The sequence below is a fragment of the Heterocephalus glaber genome, unplaced genomic scaffold, assembly GCF_053883595.1.
Source record: "Heterocephalus glaber isolate CG9 unplaced genomic scaffold, H.glaber_assembly_v1.0 deba00001444, whole genome shotgun sequence".
NCBI classification, from domain to species: Eukaryota; Metazoa; Chordata; class Mammalia; order Rodentia; family Bathyergidae; genus Heterocephalus; species Heterocephalus glaber.
In genome coordinates, this window is record NW_028258297.1 from 24,929,584 (window position 1) to 24,950,656 (window position 21,073).

Consider the following 21,073-nt stretch of genomic DNA (forward strand, 5'->3'; position numbering starts at 1 on the left):
GAAGCAATTTTTCTGTCTATATCCTACCTCCTTTTTCACTAGAGTAGGCTTATACATATATATTGCAGTACTGCAAAACAGACAATTTGAGATGCCTCTGGTGATGACATTTTATTTTTCATAAAAATATAATTGTACAATGCTCTTCGGAGAAAGAAAAATTCTTTCAATGCCCCCAAATACCATGTGGTTTAATAATCCTCCTTAAAAAAAACAAAATATATAATTAATAATATGCAACTGATTTCTTGTGAAATACAGCATTTACGTTTTTTAAGTTTTGTCTTTTACTAAAGATAAATCCAGTTTAAACTTGTACTTTCTGTAATTAACCAAATCAGATTTATCATAATTCAGTGATGATAAAATAAAATGCTAAATGTTGGTGCTAAGTCCTGTCAGCTGGCAAAAGTGATATGAATTTGCTGTAGTAAGATAGTTCTGATTTAGATAGAGCAGAAAGATTTTAGATAAAATAGAAAAAAATTTAAGAACTTCCAACTATATCCTAAAACTTGACCTGGTCAGATTTATTACATTCAGTTTCTCTAAAACATGAGAAGTTGATGCTGAAACAGTAACAGAATATGATCCGAATACACAAACATATCCCCCCCTTACCCTTCTTTCTTTGGGGAAAAAAGGAAAAGAAAACATGACTCAGAGGGCAGCCCCTTCTCCTGAGAGCCTAAGTTCCTTCATCACCCCTGTCCTCTCTTAGCCTTGCTGTCATCACAGGTAAGCGAGGGACTCCAGTGTGCTGTGTCTTCACTGGGTGGGAAGGAAGCTCCAGTTGTCTTAGTGATATTAACATGCTTCAAAGTGGCCAAAGCGTTTAGTCAGTACAGTACTCAAAGCAATCAAAACATTTCTTATAAAGCCCAGCAAACATTCTCTTGGTTTGATCTACTCCAAAATACCAGATAGGTTCAGGAATAACCTCAAATAAACTGTAACTTATTTTCACCCAAAATTACATATCCTTTACCTGAGGACAAAGTCACTGCTCTTGTAAGGATACTAGGAGAGAGGGGAAGCTCAAATGACCCTGTAATTTAGAATTATAACCAGAGAAGAAATCCTTCAAGCACAATGGAGACATTCTATTGAAGAGCCACATGCATTTTGGAATGTTTGCTTTGAAAACTCTTCTGGGGAATTCTAAAGGGACTGAACCAAAGCAACAGTCAGTCTTGGGTTGTTTTGTAAAATAAAAATACACAATTGAGTAGACTAGGGGGCAAAAACATGCCCAATTACAATCTGGACAGCTACATTTAAAACATTTAAATTCCAAATGTCTGAACAGCAGCGGTCCTTTACCTACATTATGGTCCTAAGAAGACATTAATTAAATACCCTTAAACTTCCAATCTTCCAAAATTCAGAGAAATTCAACAAGCTGGGCTAGTGGCATGTCAGTAGTCACCCTCAACCAGCCTGCAGATCTGAGTTTGCAGCCGAGGTACAAGAGGTCTTCAGGAATTCAGGCTATGGGGAGGCACCTAATTCAAAGGCATGGCCCGAGAGAAGGGGGAAAAGTCCCTTCTGATCCTAAACTATGTGGTCCGTCGCGTGTTCCACCTCACAGACAAGCTGTACTACAGGGCTTCTTCTTAAACTGCCAGTCTGTGACAAAACATACCTTGTTTGGAAGCTAAATATTTGCTTCACTAGAGTGAAGAACAATGATAATTTAGCAGCAACGAGGAACACAACTCTATTTAACTATGGGAATGGGAAGAGAGAGTGATAAAGTGTCTCACTGGGGAAATAAAAATATTCCTAGGTCTATCTGCGTATATCATATTATGAGCTTTGTTCCTCAACCATCAGTCTACCTGGTGGTCAGGTAGACAGCAAATGCAGCTGTGATAAGAACTGCAAAGAACTACTTTGCCCTTCGACACCTCCCTGAGGCCTGCTGGCTGCAGTGCTGTGTACAACTCCAGCGCCAATGCTTAGCTCCACAGTAGAGGCATGGGCTGAACCAGATGCACACCCACAGTGTGTTTCTTTCAGGCTTAGGACACATTCACAAGGAAATCCGAGTCAGGGAAGACATCAGGTATTCAGCTAACAGCTAAAGCCACTAGATTCGTCCATTGCTTTCTTTGCCTCTTGTTTTGCTCTAGATCTCAAGGCAGAAACTCAATCTCAGCAGCTAGTTTCATCCTATTTTCTTCAGAAAAGTCCTCCAATATAGTAGAATACACAAGACAATGCATGTGAACATTCACTCCTGTCCTCCCCACATACATATATAAATATACAATAGAAACACACATACGTACACACATACCCTAGGTTGTCAATGTGATGTATGCTGTTGAAATACCTGAAAGGTTACTTCTTGCTTAAAAACAAAATTTGACTAATTATTTTCCATGTATGGATTTGGCCCTAGCAAACTTTATAAATACAATTTAATAATAAGACAGCAACAAAAGTTTTAAACAGAGGCTGTCTTGAGGGTTTGCTTGATGCATTTTGGTAACATGTACATTATTTAAAACAGGCATTTCACTATGGACTATAAAAATAGAAATGTACATATTTGTTAATACAGATTCACAGCTTATGCTGGAATGGCTCACAGGAGAAATTATGGTTCATGCAGAAAATAAACATTACTCAAGTAAATACAAAGAAATAATATTAGGTCCATAAAGGCTGAGAATTTACAGTCAGTAATCAGCCCATTTGGTTTCTCTTTGCAGGGCAATCAAAAACATGAAAGGAAGAGACAACTAAACATATATACACATACAATTACAGGAATTATATGTTAAGAATATAAATTAACCAATAAAGTGATGTGGAATTAAGGTGCAAAAATACAATCTTTACCTATTTTTCTCTACTGTGTTTTCAAGCCTCACCACATGTTATATGTCATGGATAGTAATACAGAATAGGTCTGATTGTAAAGTTTCTAAGTGCTGAAAGTTAAAGCAAGATCTTTCGTGACCTATGATCACACATTTTGGTAGAAACTCCAGATTATGGAGATGGCTACTGAGCAGTAGGTAGTATATCGTGCCAAGCATAATAGTGCCTATTCGTCCTCCATGGAAATTAGAATATTGGCTTCAATCTCTGTTTCATCATTTTATATGATCTTCACCCTGAAAAAATAAATTCACCATTGTAAGAATGTTTTGGAAGTCAACAAAGTTTGGTTAATCTGTTTTTAAATGCATGAATTTGGGGAAGGATTTTGTATCTATAGGAAGGTTATTTTTAGATTAAGTTCCAATGTTACCTCATCTAATAAAAGTTATCAAAAAAGCTAAGCCCTTCAGTTACATAAAATTTTTAAAAGACAAAACCTTGCTAATATTTTCTTAGAATTAAGGCTGGGGATGTAGCTCAGTGGTAGTGTTTGCCTAGCATGTAGATATCCTGGGTTTGATCCCCATCATCCCTCCAAAAAAGAACAGATATTTCCTTCAAATTATTTCACCTGCTCCAGAGTAATCACAGCCTTGAAGAAAACACCTGACATCTTCATTCTAAAATCTTTACAGTTTCTTCAACAAATGGTGCTGGAACAACAATACCCACATGTGTAACACATGGATCCTGACCTCACACTATAAAGAAAATATACTCCAAGTGGGTTAACAGTCTAAACAAAAAAGCCATAAAATTCTTAAACAAAAAAGTAGGGTTAAATCTTCACAACTTTGGAATTGGCAGTACAGTCTGAGATATAACAGCAAAAGCATAAGCAACAAAGGAAAAAGAGATCAACAACCTCATCAGAATTAAAATATTTTGTGCATTAAAGGACTCTATCAAGAAAATGGAAAGACAGCTTAAGGAATGGGAAAAACTGCAAATCATGTGTCTAATAAAGTCTAATATCCAGAGTAAGTAAAGAATTCTTAGAAATCAACAAAACCAAAAACAACCCAGTTAACACATTGACAGACATTTCTAAAAAAAAAAAAGAAAAGAAAAAAGAAAAGATATACAAATGGCCAATAAACACATGGAAAGATGCCCATAATCGTTAGTCATTAGGGAAATGCAAGTCAAAAAAACCACAATAAAATAATACTTCACACACACTAATTTGGCTATAGTTTAAAAAAAAAAAATGTGGCCAAGTGTGGTGAGCTGGAGTCTCAGCTACCCCAGAAAATGAGGTAGAAGGGTCACTTGAGCCCAGGAGCTCAGGGTCAGCATGTGCCACATAGGGAGACTTTCTCTTAAAAATAAATAAATAAAACAGAATATAACAAATGCCAATGAGATCTGGAGAAATTGGAACAGTCATACACTGCTGGTAGGAACATGAAAATGTTTCAGTCACAGTGGAAAACAGTTTGGCAGTTCTTCAAAAAGTTTCACATAGAATGTCCATATGTCCCAGAAATTAAACTTCTAGGTATATACTCAAAAGAATTGAAAACACACATGTTCACAGTAGTAGTGTTCACAATAGTCAAAAGGTAGAAACAAATGTCCATCAATGAATGAATGAATAAACAACTGTGGTAACTGTGGTATACATACACGTAAAAATATTATTTGACCATAAAGAGAAAGGAAGTAATGATACATGCTATAATGTGATTGAACCTTGAAAACATTGTGCTAGATAAAAGCCAGACATGAAAAGTCACATAACATGACTGCATTTATATGAAATACCTAGAGTAGGTAAATCCAGGGAAGAGGGAGTAAAAGGTGTATCTGCTTAATAGGTTTAGGGTTCTCTTTTGAGATGACTATCATATAACTAGACAAAGCTAATAGTTGTACAACGTTGTGAATATACTAAATGCTTCTGAACTGTTACTTTAAAAAGTTTTTTTAAATGGTTAATTTTACGTAATATGAATTTCATCTCAATAAAAAAAAATCCTAGGCTGGGGATATGGCTTAGTGGGACAGCATTTGCTCAAAGTCTTGGGATTGGGCCGAGGATTTAGCTCAGTGGTTTCACCACCTGCTGAGCAAGTGCAAGGACCCGAGTTCGATCTCCAGTACGAAAAAAAACAAACCAAAAACAAAGTCTTGGGATTGATCCCCAGTACCACCCAAAACACACACACACACACACACACACACACACACACACACACACACACACACACAAACACAGAACAAAATGACCAACTTACAGAGATGGACTACTGTACTAGAGAGCCTGGACTGGTGAGGACCAAGTTCTGCCACTGCAGCTGTGTGACTCTGGGCACCTTTCCCGTCCCTTCTGCTACTTTTCAACTAAAAAATCAGAATTTTCCTTTTTTTTTTTTGTGCAGGGGATTGAAGCCAGGGCCTCACATGTGCAAATTATGCTTTATCACTGAGCTACACCCCCAGCCCAAGAAGTGCAGTTCTTTAACACAACTATTGGGAGTAAATATTTAAGATAAATGTAAGTGAAAGTACTTTGTAGGCTGTAAATAAAGTTCAAATAAAAGCTAATATTATTAACAATAATTAGATTAGTACCATTCCCACTCTCTACTTTTAAAATTTCCATAAATTTATCTGTTGCTCTTTACAGGACCCATATACAATGCATTTCAGTATTTGGAATCTAATAGCATTTCACTTGCTAATAAGTGTATTACAAACAACATCAACAGCTAATTTTATTTAAAGACACACCAAGAAAATGGTCAGTAGAAACCCTACCTGGAGACATCTCTTAAGCATAGCCTCCCACAGACTGTACTCACAGGAGTTGCCGTTAGCATCTGGCTTCCCAGGTTTGCTGTGCCTGGTTGAATTCTGCTGAGATTTGTTCTGCTCTTCTCCAGTAAGGAGGGCCTTAATTTCAGAAGGGATTTTTCCTTGGTCCATTGCCATGCACCACTGCTTGTACTGAGATATACAAAATATATGTAAGTAAAAATGGTAATATAGATCAGGAAACACTTGAAGAAATCCTAGACATGAATAGAGTCCAGTGGGCTTCTGAGAATTGCACACTCCATGGTGTGACCTATTTATCACCTAGGACTTGCATGAGATCTGTTCTCTTTCAGAAGGCTGGAGAAAACTGCTGCTGAATCTTTTTGTGATGTAGTACTTTTGCTCAGATTAAAGAGGCCCCATTAAGAATTTATCTCATTTTTATAACTGTCACAGTTTTATTTCTACTTCCAAAATAAAGAAATTTTAGTAATTTCCATTTTCTCTTTCACAAACATTCACTAAGCATCTAGCTGCAGGGCCAGGGGTATAGCTCAGTGGTGCCATGCCTGCCTGGCAAGCACAAGGTCCTGAGTTTGATTCCTGGTACCAGAAACAAACAAAAAAATCATTTGTATAGCATATAGCTAGACAGTATATATACTATTCACATCCTTCTTTATGTCACCTCTCCGTATTTTCTTACTTTCTAAAAATTTGAGGTAACTGGTTTTGAAATCATTTGTAATGGTCATGGTAATGCCATCTCTTTATATTCTATCTCTCACCTCCTTCCCGAGGCTATAATAAATAATAGGGTTTCAATTCTGTTTTATCTACTCTTTTTTATATTTCTACAGCTACTACCCAAAGTCTGAATAAATGAACAAATTAGTAAAACATGGAAAATAAATAAGTTCACTTAAAGCAAATGGCCTCATACTATGCACAGTTACAGTACTGTTATGCTGCTTTATTCACTTGGCAATATAGCACGAACATTGTTCTCTATCGGTAGATACTATGCATATGTGCACTGTGCTCTTACTGACTACAAAGAAGTGAATTATATGAAGAGTACAATTATTTAGTCACCTCCTGTTGTTGCGCCATCTGGGTTATTTTCCATTTCTTCTATCTTAGACTTCTCTCAATGAAACAGTCATGTCTACTCTCCTCCCACATTCTGCTACATATGAAAATGTCTATTTGCCTACATCCTGGCTAACAGATTAATATTCTTTCCATTGTTTGCCAACTAGATAGCTGAAAATTGATATTCTTTATGTTTTAATGTGCATTTCTTTGCTAAATGGAGATTGATTTTTTTCATGCATTTACTGAAAGAATTTACCATTTCCAGTTCCTCTCTGAGGGCACATATGGCTCTTTCCCGACTGGATACCAACTCTTCCAAATACTGATATCTCAGCTTTTTTCTGGCTCGGCATTCTCTTGCACTTTGTCGGCTCCTCTCAAGTTTCGCTTTCAAATCAATTTTGGCTGGCTTCCGACCACGTTTGCCAGGCTTCTTTACTTTGCCTCCACCCATCTTCAGTAGGAGAGAAAAGGAATACTTTTTTTCTCTTAGATTGCTAGATAGTAAAGTGACTATTACTACATGTTAGCAAAGAAAACGTTTACAAATTATAAATAAGCAAAGCTTCTGGAACTAAGAAAACATAATCCCATCAAATGCCTTCTGATGTTTGTGTCACTTTTTCTCCTGATTCTTTCAATACTACCAATATGAGAGAAGATATAATAAAATTTCTGTCATATATTCAATAATAAAGTTTGAAGTTTAACAGTAAACTTTAGAAACCATATGGAGATGGGTAATAAAAACTAAAGGATCACCACGAAATATTTAGTCATGAAGAATCTTTTATTGCCTTGAGAAACTAATTACAATAAACAACATTAAAAATTAATATTCAAAATTGTAAGTTCATCACAGTCTCAATGTAATAAAGCAATACATAGAAGAAAGGAAGTTAACCAGGTCAATGAAGAGTTCTCTGATAGGTGTAATTATAAACAGCTTTTGGCAGGCTTTGGAGATCTAGTTTGATGGTACAGCATTAGCCTAGCCTCAACGGCTGATTCCCTAGCACTGAAAAATAAAATAAATAAATAGCTTCTTGATTAACTGATGGAGGCTTCACTATATTGATGAGGCTTCCTGCCTCAGCCTCCCTCATAGCTAGGATTACAGGCATATACCATTGTGACTAGCTATATTGCTTATGATCTTTAAATGTTTACAGTTAGCACATGCTTAGTATTTATGAGGCCCTGCATTCCATCCCCAGAACAACAACAAAAGTCAGGGGGCAAGGGTGTAGCTCAGTGGTAGAGCACTTGCCTAGCACATATGAGGCCCAAGATTCAATCTCCAGCACTGAAAAAAAAAATCAAAAAAGAATTAAAAGCAGGAGGCTGAACTAATGAAACTTAAGTAATCCTAGCACTTGAGAGGCTGAGGCAAGAGGATCATGAGTTCAAGACCAGCCTGGGCTACACAGTGAATCCAAGGCTGGCCTGAACTACATAGAGAAATCCTGTATCAAAACCAAACCAAAACTAAACTAAACTAAAACCTTCAGAGAATACAAGTTTTATATCTCCAGTCTACCAACAGGAATACTGCTAAGATTTAAAAGCAATTATAAAGAAGATACAATTCCTTAAGACGAATCTACACATTATGTACTACAAACTTGTACTAATAAATTTTTAAAAATCATACCAAAAAACAAAAATACAGCCAGGGGTGGTGGTGCTTGCCTGTAATCCCAGAACTCAGGAGGCTGAGTCAGAAGGATCACTGTGAGTTCTGAGTTCAAGGCCAGCCTGAGCTATGTGGTGAGTTCAAGGCCCGCCTGAACTATGCAGCAAGACCTTGTCTCAAAAAAAAAACAAAAAAAAACAAAAAACCAAATTAGTCATGCAAAGATTACATTTTCACATGTAAAGTGGCAAAGACATTAAAAAGTGACAACATGGGGCCAGGGATTTAGCTCAGTGGTTCCAGCGCCTCCCTAGTTCGATCCCCGGCACCAAAAAAAAAAAAAAAAGTGATAACATTCCAAACATTGCTGGTGGAATATAAACTGTTATAATCAGTCATCTCTGGGCAGTACTTTGGCCATAGCTTTCAAAATGACAAAAGCCCATATTGTCTCCTTTAACAGAATTAAAGGATTTATTCTAAGATTATTTATTCTAAGACTAAGGATTTATTCCACAGATACCCTGGTAAGATGACATGTGTACTTAACCACTGCTGCATAACTTGTGATACCAAAAGACTGAAAATATCCAAATAAGAGAGCTGTTTGAATAAATTGTGGTGCACTGGTTTGTAGTAAAAAATAATTTTTTTAAAGAGAAAATGCAAAACTCAAATGTGGGCAAATCACTGAAATAAACATAAAAGTCTTCTCAGGTATCAAAACTCAACAGGTCAATTTCATTTGGATCTAAAAACTGACTTGCACTTGTTTGTTTAATAATTATTAGTTTAGACTAACAATGCCAAGTACACCCTTAAAGATAAAATCATTACTAAGTATAATGGTTAGGTCAAAAAAAGCCAAACTTTTCCTTCCTCCCTTCATCCTTTCCCTCCCCTGCCAGGGACTGAACCCCAAGCGCACACAGGATAGATAAGTACTCTACAGTAGAGAAGCCAAACTTTCAATATGAACCAGCCATTCACTAAACCCACTCATTCCTATCAGGATGGCAACCACTGCATCTACATGTTGTAGGGGCTCCGGGATGAGAAAGATTACGGTTTTGGGGGGTGGCAAGACAGGAGTGTCCTTTCCACCAGCATCATAAAACCTAGCTGCTTCAGTACTATTGGCAAGTAAGTTTCAACTTTTCAAAAAGCTTTTCCATTATGCATCATCATGTTTTTATTCCAACATAACAATATATTCTTCAGGAAACTTTTCAGATTCAAATATTTGATAGCAATTGCAGAGTGGCCTTATTTACCCAGATCTTACTAATGGAAAAATTTAAAATTATGCTTACATCGCGTAAATGGCATCAGAGTATTTTCAAGTTACCCTGCATTACTATTATTTACTATTGCTACAGTTCTGCAAAGCAATGTATTACATGGTGCTGGGAATATGGCTAGCAGTAGAGAACTTGACCTAGACTGCATGAGACCCTGTGTTTAATACCTAACCCTACAAAAAAAAAATCAATATAATATAAACTCCTATCTATAAAGAAATAAATGGATAGGACAATGACAGCTATTCTCTGTGTAGTAAAATTAGTCATCATTTTACTACATTACTACATTACAACACTGTAATCCAATATCTCATGTATTGCTGTTTTTAATTAATTCAGGAGTGACTGCCTTTGAGAAGTCAGCAAAAGAACACAATGTACTTCACAGACTTCCTTGATTTTTGAAACAAATCTAGCAGAGTCATAAAAATCAAACAAAAGTTATAACCCTTTGTTTAGTTTTTATGGTAGCAAAATATTTGAATTGGAACTACTTTACTCCTTTTTTTAATTAGAAAGGCAAAGTAAATGAATCCAGGATTCCTATGCATCAACTCCTATAAAATTATATTAAAAAACACATAACCACACTTCTGTAGCTGAACTTTTCTTTAGTAATAGGTTGGATTTTTTGCTTTGGTGCCAGTTAAAGTCTGATAAGTGTACCAGCTTTTAAGAGAGTCATGTGTATCACAGGATTATTGTAAATCTTGAGTGTACAAATTCTAAAAGCGCACTCTATTAAGAAAAAATTATTATACAAATGTTAGTATACTAGATGCCTGAACACCTGAACTTTATGTACTTCAGAAAACATCAGAGATAAGGAATGGACAGGAGAACCAAGAACCAGAAGCCAAACCTGAAATCAGCCCCCAAAATTCCTTAAATACCTGGGCCAAAAAACATTTTTCCTGATTCACAAAATTTTCACAAACTCGTATGTAACTGCATTGTTTCCCTGCTTTCTCCTCATATTTATTTTGTGAGGAAGTATTTTAATATGGCTAAGTGACAGTACTGACTTTTATGTATCAATATAAACTCTAAAGAAAACTAGGAAAGTTAACTCAAATACTGAGATTTTTCTTGTTCTAATTTTATTTCTATTGACACAGAGCCACATGAAAATGTAAACAGCTGGCTTTAAAACAGTGTACCTCTTTCCCCACTATTCATTTCACCTCTTTCTCCACCCCAGAACACGTTTGTGAGCTGAGGACAGCAGGCCCTATGGGAAACTCTCAGGGGACCTACTGCTACCACTAAGGAAAGAAAACTTAGCAGCCATTGACTTTTTCTTACCTTCCAGAGAACAACTTGCATAAAGAAAAACATTGAAGAGCTTGGATTTCATCAACCAATAACAATTGCTGGCAGGGGTGTGGGGAGAAAGGAACCCTTCTCCATTGTTGGTGGGAGTGCAGACTGGTGCAACCACTGTGGAAATCAGTATGGAGATACCTCAAAGAACTAGGGCTAGAGGTCCCATTTAACCCAGGTATTCCCCTGCTGGGTATCTTCCCAAAAGAATTAAAAGAATCATACCACAGCGATATATGTGGACCCATGTTTACAGCAGCACAGTTTGTAATAGCTAAAGCTTGGAAACAGCCCAAATGCCCACCAACTGGAAACTGGATAAAGAAGATGTGGGTTTTTTTATAAAATGGAGTACTACTCAGCCATAAAGAACAACAAACTAGACACATTTATAGCTAAATGGATGCATACTGAAGCCATATTCTTAAGTGAAATAAATAGGACACACATGTGTAAATACCGAATAGTTTCTCTAGTGGGAGAAACTGAAAGTGTAAATAAGGATGAAAACGATTAAAATGAATAATTGATAATTTGAAATAGGAAGAAAAGGTCCAAAGGAGTAGGGGTGGTGGGAGGGGAAGGGGAAAGGAAAGAAGGGAAAGGAAAATTATGAGAAAAGAAAAAAATGGAAACAAAGTCTGTGTAAATAGGGAAGGGTGGAGGGGGTGAAGGGAGCACAGGGAATGGGGAAAAAATAAGAACCAAGATACATCAGGTACAAGCACCCAATGATAAATGTAAATGTACTGTATACCTAAAATGTACAAATAAAAGAATTTAAGCAAAAAAAAAAAAAGAAAGCTTGGATTTCAGCAGAGCTTCTGCAATAATACCTTCATTACTATGTTAAAAATGTTAGAAGCCACTGATTATAAGCAATCTGTTAAGTACCAGTTTACAACATTTTTCTAGGACAAGCTAAAACTAAATGTCATGACTTTTAGAAAGTAAATCCCTGGAAGAGTGTTATGTAATTCTTGGTACATAGTAAAAAGTACTGAGTGAAAATAACAGGTAAGAAACTTCATTTGTTAATAATCATTGGATTAGAGAAGACTGCAATTACAAGGCCAATCAGAAAACTACTTTAAATAAACAGATTGTATTGTGATTGCAATCACAAGGAAAATTAGAAAGTATTTTGAGACATATAAGCAAAAGACAACATACCAAAACTTAGGATACAACAAAAGCACTGCTCAGAGTGAGCAGCGCACACTGATATTAAAAAAGAAGAAGCTGGGCATGGTGGCACATACTTATAATCCCAGCACTCTGGAAGCCTGAGGCAGGAGGACTGCAAGTTTGAGCCCAGTCTGGGCAGCTTAATAACGTGGTCAGAGCCTGTCTCTAAATAAAAAATAAAAGGCTAGTGTGAAGGCAGGAGAAAAAAAAGGAAAAGAAAGTTTTAAAATCAACAACCTAAACTTCAGAAACTAGAAAGAGTGAATTAAGCACAGAGCAAGCAGAATGAAGGTAATAATAAATATGAGAGCAGAGATAAACTAGGGAATGGAAAAGCAACAGAGAAAATCAGTGAAACCAAAAGTTCTTCAAAATAATCATGAGCCAAACATGGTGGCACATGCCTGTAATCCCAACACTCAGAAGCAGGAAGATTTCCATGCATTCAAGGCCAGCCTGGACCACATAGCAAGACCCTGTCTCAAAAAAAAAAAAAAAAAAAGAAAGAAAAGAAAAGCAACAAAATTGGCCAACCTTGAGAAAACTCAAAAGCTCTAAAATCAGAACCAAAACAGAGGACATTACTACCAACCATACAGAAATAAAAAGGGTTACAAAGGAAATGTGATGAAATTATTACATGTCAAAAAATTAGATAACCTAGATGAAGTGGGCAAATTCCTTTCCAGAGTAGAAAAATGCCAGTACTCTGGCAGGGTGAGCCAGGAGAGTCGCAAGTTCAAGCCCCCCAGCCTGGGCAATCAGTGAGTTAACAAGACTTTGTCTCAAAAAACTTAAAAAAGTCTGGGCATGTAGCTCAGTGCAAAGGCCCTTGGTTCAATTCAATCCCCAGTACTGGGTGGGGGGACTTCAAGAAGAAATACAAAATCTGAATAGACATATAACAAAGAGATTGAATTAAAATCCAGGTTCAGATGACTTCACTGATGAATTCAACCAAACAGTTAAAGAATTAACATTAATACTTCACAAATTCTTCCAAGAAATGAAAGAGAACCAAACAAAGAAAACTACAGGCCAATATGCTTTATGAATATATATGCAAAAATCCTCAGTAAAACACTAGAAGACTGAATTTAGCATCATACAGACAGTGTTGTACTCATAAGAGGGAATTGTATGAATAAAGTTTGATTTAACATCTAGAAATCAGTGCTAATATGAACAGAAAAAAGGGAACAAAACTGCATATTCACCTCAAAAAACTAAACAGAAAGTGCCTCATGGGTTTGGGGTTTTTTCTTCTTTAATAGACTTTTTTTATAGAGGCATTTTGGGTTTACAGGAAAATTTGGCAGAAACTACAGCTCCCATATCGTCCGCCTCTCCCCACCCTGTTTTCCCCAAACATCTTGATTACCCAGCAGTGTTAGAACTGATGAACTAAACTGATGCACTCTTAATAACTGAAGTCCATAGCTTATATTAGGGTTCACTCTTGGTGTTCATTCTATGAGTTTTGCCAAACACACAGTCATGTGTCCACCGCTGCAGTATTATACAGAATAGTTTCACTCCCCTTAAAATCCTGTGCTCTTTGCCAGGCATGGTAGCTCAAGCCTATAATCCCAACACTTGGGAGGCTGAGGCAGGAGGAGCACCACAAATCTGATGCCAGCCTGGGCTACATAGTGAGTTCAAGGCCAACCTGAACTACTTAGAGACCCTGTCTCAAAAAACAAAAACAAACCAACAAAATAAAAGGTCCTGTGCTATGTATTCTTCCCTCCCTTGGAATCATGGCAACCACTGATCTTTTTACTATCTCTATAATTCTTCCTTTTCTAGAATGTCATATAGATAGACTCATTTAATATGTGGCCTTTTCAAGCTAGCTTCTTTCACTTGGCACTATGCACTGAAGGCTCCTCCATTTCTTTCTGTGTGGTATTCATTCTCTTTATTGCTGAATGGTATTCGGTTGTATGGGTGTTTTACTGTTTATCTCTTCTTAGGGTAATGAAAATGTTAGTTTCTGATGACTACTGTACAACTCTGTGAGTATACTAAAAACCACAGCATTGTATACATTATGAGAGTAAATTTTATGATATGTGAATTATCTTTTAGGAACGTTGTTCTTTTTTTTAAATGAGTGCCTAGTGAACCTTAAAAAGCCGAAAGAGCCAGCCATGTTGGCACATGGCTATATTCCCAGCACTTGGGAGAACTGAGGCAGGGTGATTGTGAGTTCAAGATCAGCCTGGGCTAAACAGCAAGTCTGAGGCCAGCGAGGACTACAAACAAGACTTCATCTCTGTAAAATATTTTTTTTAACGCCAAAAGAACAGAAAAATGGAAGACTGCAGATGAGCTTGTAATTCCAGCTATTCAGGAGGCTAAGGCAGGAGATCAGAAAGCTGCGGCCAGCCTAAGCAAGTCAGGGACACCCTGACTTAATATCACATAACACAACATAACATGGGCTGAGGGTGTAGCTCAGTGGTAGAGTCCCTGGGTTCCACCCTAAGCCCACAAACCAAAACAAAAATCCCAAAAAGATGGCACAGAAGCTTAGGAGAACAAAAAGAATTATGGAGGGGATAAGCACAAGAATTCTAATTACGAGTCTCAAAAGGCTGAGAATTAAGATGAAATTACTGGACTTAGCCAAGAAGGGGCTCCCCGATCATTGTTAAGTTCAACTGTTACAGCAAAAGAAAGAAACCAGTCTGCAAAAGCCTGAGAACATCCTATCACAGGTGGCTCAGGCTTCACAGCGAACAGGTTTAACTTTCACAGCAAGAGAAGACATGATTGTAATTGCCTACTCGTTAAGAATTAACTGAGGCTTTGTGTGCACGCGCACGTGTGGGGGTGGGGGAGGGGTACCAGAGATGAACTCAGGACATTGTGCTTGCCAGCCAGGGGGGGCACCACTGAGCTTCATCCCCGGCCCTAACTGAGGCTACATAAAATGAGGAAGCCGCACTGTCCAGATTAAATCCTATTCTAAAGACTTTACATACAGTTTAAGGAGAGCAGAATAAAAACTTAGACTCAGGGCCAAGTCAGGCTGTGCTGTAGGAAAGCACTCGCTATGAACAAGGCCCTCGCGAGGGCGAGGGAGTCTCTGAGGATCTCCTTATCCCACCCCACCTCATAAGGTAGGTGCTATGATCCTCATCTTTTTCAGGGAGAGGAAAAATCATGCCTTTATTCAACCACCGTTTGTTAAATACCTAATTTGACCTAAATACAGTAAAACTCCAGGAATATAAACATAAGAGGATAGGATCACTGGCCTTAATGCATTTAGACTAGTGAAAAGGGCAGACGTGGAACAAACAGTAACGTTGCAGAGTAGGCTATGGGCATTTAAAGGAGTGCTGGTGGGGAGGGATGTGTGCATGCATGTGCACACATGTACATTTCATATGTGATCATTTGGTTGATGACACTTTAGTCCAGAGACTTTGAATGACAGAGGAGGGACTAGGACCGAAGTCCTCAGGTTTGCACCACAGCAACACTGGCCCAAAGGTGACTCGCTAGTCCCCAGCATCTTACTCCCCTCCACGTTCTCACATGAACACGTAAGTCCTGGAGAAGACTTAAAATCAACAGGTGCTTGCCATGTGCTGCTGTACTGATGCTATCGAGTCACTCATTCCTCCAGGTCACTTTGACGTCAGGCACCCACTCAAGTGGAGAGGTGAGAAGGTTCACTGACAGATACTTCCGCTTCTCTGGACTCTCCCTCTGCTACTGTGACCTCCATGCCCACCCACTGACGTCATGCTGGTGCATTCCTTGGTCAAATCTCTGATTTCTCTCTTCCTTTCCATCCCTACTGCCTCCAAACAAGTGAGGGCCATGCACAAATGGATGTCTCTACAATCACTTTTCCTACCTCCACCTCCCTGGTCGCTTTAGTATGTTTTTCTTCACTGTAAAAAAGTAATACCTGAGGGCAGAAGTCGAGCACAGGCTTACCAGATGCAAGCCCCTAGGTCTGATTCCCAGCATTGCAGAATACACGAATAGACTGGCAATTGAATAAGTAATAAAGAGAAAAATTAGCCGTATTTTGAAATTGATTTAAATTGGTATCACAACCCACAACAATGTACATAAATTGCTTTTAAAAATGCTCCTTCCTAGGCGGTATAAAATCTGAAAAATAAATTAAGAACTCTAATTAGTTTACCATGTCTTTGTACATATGTACATCCTAATGCGCTAATTCTTAGGGCAATTCATAAGTTTCGAGTTGTCAAGTCTAAGGAAATTACCATATTTACATGAAGTAAGTAGTACCAGCAGCTGCAGCTAAACCGGGAGAAAAAGCAGAAGGGCTTGTTTCACCTTTCTCTTATAAACACAGAGTGAAAAGAGAGCTCCCACTGATTAAAGAGCAGAGCAGTGTACCTTCCCCCTGCTCTTTACACCTTCCTAGGGTGTTATGGCTCCCACGGCTTCCCTCACAGATACAGGTTAGGCCCTTTCTCTTCTTTTATTTATCAGATCTTCAGAAAGCATCTAAGCATCTAACAGCCATGGCTGTTGTTTTTTGAAGCTGGAGCTCAGTATAATTTCATCTCACATAACATTACATAGACTTTAGCAATGCCTGGAATGGTACAAAGTCAGTTAGATGACCTACACTGTCTCTGCTTCTTTCTCACCCGAGCCTTCCACAACTGACACATTCTGCCTACTGTCCCATCTCTGCTGAAACTGCCCCTGCTAGCTAGCTAGCTAGGTAGGTAAGCACATACTATGTAAGTATTTGACAAGGGTCTTAGTACGTTACTCAGCCTGGCCTTGAATTCCTGGGCTCAGGTAGTCCTCCTCATTCAGCTTGAGTAGCTGGAGCTATAACCATGTGCCGCTGTATTCAATAAGCTATTTCTTCTTTTCCAAATCCAGTGGATACATTTTCACTACTTATTTTACTTGACCTTTTCGGTTGCATCTCACATTGCATCTCTCTCCCCTTAGAGATACTATAACCACAGCTCTTTTCTCTCTCCTTTTCAGTTTATTTTGCTGGGTTCTAGTCCTCAGCCTCCTTTGGACATTTTAGTTTTACACTCTCTCTTTTCTCTACATTCTTTGTCCTTGAGAATTTATGCACATTGCATCAAGTATAACCTACATTGTAATAGTCTCTAACATGGTCTAAAGTCCAGGCCTTTTTACTGAGCAATCTAAGAAAGGTGGTGAAGGACTCAGAAAAGTCTCATATTGAGAATTCACTGTGTAACCAATTCTTCTGAAATGAAGATATACATATAGATAGATAGATATAGATGTGTTTTATCACAATAATTCAGTAAGGCCTTCAACCTACATGTAAAGAAAGGAAATTATGCAGAGATTAAATAATGTCCCGAATCAAAGGAAAGGGTAGAAATGAGATTTGAACTCTGCTCATATGCCAAAATGCCAAATGTTTTCTTCATAACTGGACCATCTACTTCTAGTCTTGTCCCAGTTCCTCTAAGTTCACCCAAATATTGTCTCAAAAACACAAATCTGTTTTGTTGACTCTGCTTTAAAACCTTTCAATGGTTCCCCAACATCTATCGCCTTGGTTTTCAAACCTCATTAGGAACATGAGTCACTCACAGGGGAGCTGTTAAACTCAAGTTCCTGGGCTGCATCCTCAGATATTCTGATTCAGCAGGTAAGAGTCTTCTACACCTTGACACAGACTGACCCCAAATTTGTAGCCAACCTCACCAAGAGCATCTTAATCTGGTGCCTGATTATCTATCTTTCTATCCTTGTCTCTGACCACACTTCTACTGGAGGCTCAGAGGTCAGTAAATCATTGTCCTGCTGGAAATCCAAATATAAACTACTTTCTGTTTTTATAAATAGTTTTATGGGAACACAGCCATCTCCATTCATTGTGGTTGATCTCATGACACAACGGGAATAATGGAAGTTGAATAATTGCAACAGAGACCCACAGATATTTACTATCTGGACTTCTATAGAAAGTTTCCTTTAACTGTAAAAAATTACTTATTTTCTGTTGCAATATGCTCATTTCTCATCCTCACCAAAGCCTGCAAAGAAGGTACTGGCCTCATTTAAAAGATATGGAAGTAGATGCTGGGTGTGGTAGTGCACCCCTATAATCTCAGCACTGGGGAGACTGAGGCAGGAGCATTGCTCCAAGTATAAGGCTGGCCTGGGCTGCATAGGGAATTTAAGGCTAGCCTCAATTATAGTGAGACCCCATCTTGAAAGAACAAAACAAAAAGATAAGGAAGCAGAAGGTCAGAAAGGGTAAACAGCCAGGAATTTCCCTTCCTAATTAGCCTAAGAGACATTTACTCTAGTAGGTCAGTATTTCCCAAGCCTTTCTTTTTAGCTGTGCACTCTATCTTCCCTCAGTCTTTTTTCCTGTTTGCTATTGTATATCTTCTCTGGCAGGTTTGTTCAACTGGAGCACACTGATTATTAAAGCCCAGATACATCAGGGCAATCTCCTTAAAGTCACTGCTCTGTTCCAATCAGTCATAATTAACTGGTATCTTATGCTCCATGAGGTACACTGCTAGATGAAATGGTAACCCTCCCAATACCATTTGCTAATTTTAGAAATAACCCCTCTGTGATCTTAAAGGTAAGTAACTATTTCAAAATCCCATGTGCTTTTCTTAGACTGAGTTTGAGATTATTGGAGACTTTTAGAAAGCTGTTAAAATGCTTCAAAGGTCTGAAAAGGATACAACTGAAAATTAGGTAGTCTCAAATTGAGAAATTAAGGAACAGAATGTTCGTTCAGCATCCTTAAACAGCCACAAATTACTATTTTCTGGGAAGGATAGTGGGTTCAATATTTAGGTTTAGCCAGGCATGGTGGGGCATGCTGGTAATCCCAGCACTTGGGAGGCTGAGGCAGGAGGATTGCCATGAGTTCAAGGCCACCCTGGGCTACATAGTGAGTTCAAGGCCAGCCTGAGCTATATAGCCAGACCCTGTCTCAAAACAAACAAACAAACAACCTGAGAGATCTAGCTAGCAGAGATTTTATGGAAAATTATTTTCTAGGAAACTTCCAGAACTCTCCCTTTCCATCTTAGAAATACCAAGGGGTTTACTACTTTACAAGCAATCAGTGCCCAATTCCAGAATAGTGGGCCGGGCTTTCCCTTCTATCACTCTTCCCAGAGCCTTTTGCATGAAGAAGAGGAGATAATGTAGACTAAAACAAGCAGCAAGGAGAAATTGGAAAATTTTCAGATCTGAGGAAGCAGAATCTGCAGAAATCTGGCAGTAGCAAAATTTTATTGGGTAGGTAGAAGAAAAAAGGCACCCAAACGAAGGAAAAGGCTCTCCCAAGGAGTATTCCAGAAACTGTGGAAAAGTAGACTTTGAAAAGCAGGGGGAAGGTATGATTTCTACTTTAAAAACTGGCAAATTTTAAAAGTTTGATTCCTTAAAAAACCCCAACTCTTAAACATCAATAAGCAAATATCTAACTATCCTTATCTTCATGGAATAAAACTAAACACTATGTAGGTAGGTATAAATACAGTAAGAATAGACTATACAAAGATCAGTTATTAAATTAGCCAGTAACGCACATTATCTATTATCTAGATGCACTGGATAGGAAAAGTGGGATAGAGATGAATATTAAGGTACATTCTCAAGAAGAAATTCACCATTTTCCTTACAGAAGGCTTTCTAGAGGAAGTTTAGATCCAGCCTCTGGCCAAATAGCAACAGGAGCTTAGCAATGTTCCAACCAACCACAGGAAAATAGCTCAGAAGGGGAGTGAACAGCTTATATGAATGGGGCATTGAGCAAGGAATCCTGAGAGAAAGGGAAGTCGTCAAGGGGAACTGGTCTGGTTTAAAGGTGCGCTAGTTCAGGTCTGCAAAAGTGGAGACGGCCTGGGAAGGGAGAAGAGAGGGCCCAAAGAAAAGGAAGTGTAGTTTCTTAACTTATCTCGATAGGCAGGTCAAGGACGAGGGTTTGTACTCCCTGGGAAAGCTGGCAAACAGGGTTGTCTTGGGTGTGAGAATTTTCCAGAGAAGCCCCTTCCAGGGAAAACGCAGCCCCGGTGTTCCCAGAGTTCGGGTTGGGTACCATCGGGCAGTAACTAGGGAGGCGCAGGGATGGCTAAGGCAGGTGTTTCTTGGGTGTTGGCATGGACTTCAGCGCTGAGGCTCAGCGGTGGGACTAGCACTTAGCGACAAGCAGGCGGCGGTGGCGGCGGCGGCGGCGGCGGCTGCAGCTGCGCGTGCAAACCTCGGGACTTACCTTACTGTCATCCATCTCGGCAGTCAGGCCGGCCCGGCCCGGCCCGGCCCCCGCCCCGGCCCCCGCCCCGGGAAGAAGGGGAGAGGGTTCTGACTGCGCCTCTTCTTGCCTAACAATTCGCTTTCTGATGCCACAGTCACGGGGTCCGGGGACCGGTTCAGGAATGGCAGCGCGGGCCCTGGAAGTGGCCCAAAATGCCTCCCTGTGCCGCCGCCGCCGCCGCCTCCCTCTCCATGACAGTCTCTGGGATGTTTACAGACGCCCTGGAGAACGGCCGAGACCGGGGAAGGCGGGAGTACAGCATGCGGAAATGGCTCCCGTCGGCCGCCGTAGGGCAGGGGCATTCTGGGAATTGTAGTTTTTCTTCCGCAGTTTCTGCGCAGGTGGGCGGAAAGAGAACTACAACGTCCATATGGCCTCTGCTGGGGGCGTCGGTTTTCCTGTGTTCGTCAAGCGCCTGGAGGCGGGGGCCAGGCGGGAGGCCAAAGCTGCGCTTTCCTTAGAGCGCCGGGTCTGACGTTTTGCTTCAGAGGGCCTTCGGCCACGGGAAAGAGTCTAGGACCCTGGCCGCAGCCCCTCCTGTGGGATGCTGCGGAAACGCTAAATCCAGATTTT

The 21,073-nt window shown here is 39.2% G+C and overlaps 1 protein-coding gene across 1 annotated transcript; it reads right to left on the reverse strand.

Annotated features, from left to right (window-relative positions):
* Positions 1–92: 92 nt before the first annotated feature.
* Crebl2 (cAMP responsive element binding protein like 2) lies at positions 93–20,763 on the reverse strand. Its single transcript, XM_004845863.4, has 4 exons — positions 20,459–20,763; positions 7,013–7,210; positions 5,703–5,847; positions 93–3,128 (listed from the first exon to the last, which is right to left on the reverse strand). The coding sequence occupies exons 1-4, from the start codon at positions 20,471–20,473 to the stop codon at positions 3,124–3,126; spliced, it is 363 nt and encodes a 120-aa protein (XP_004845920.1). The 5' UTR covers positions 20,474–20,763; the 3' UTR covers positions 93–3,123.
* Positions 20,764–21,073: the final 310 nt, after the last annotated feature.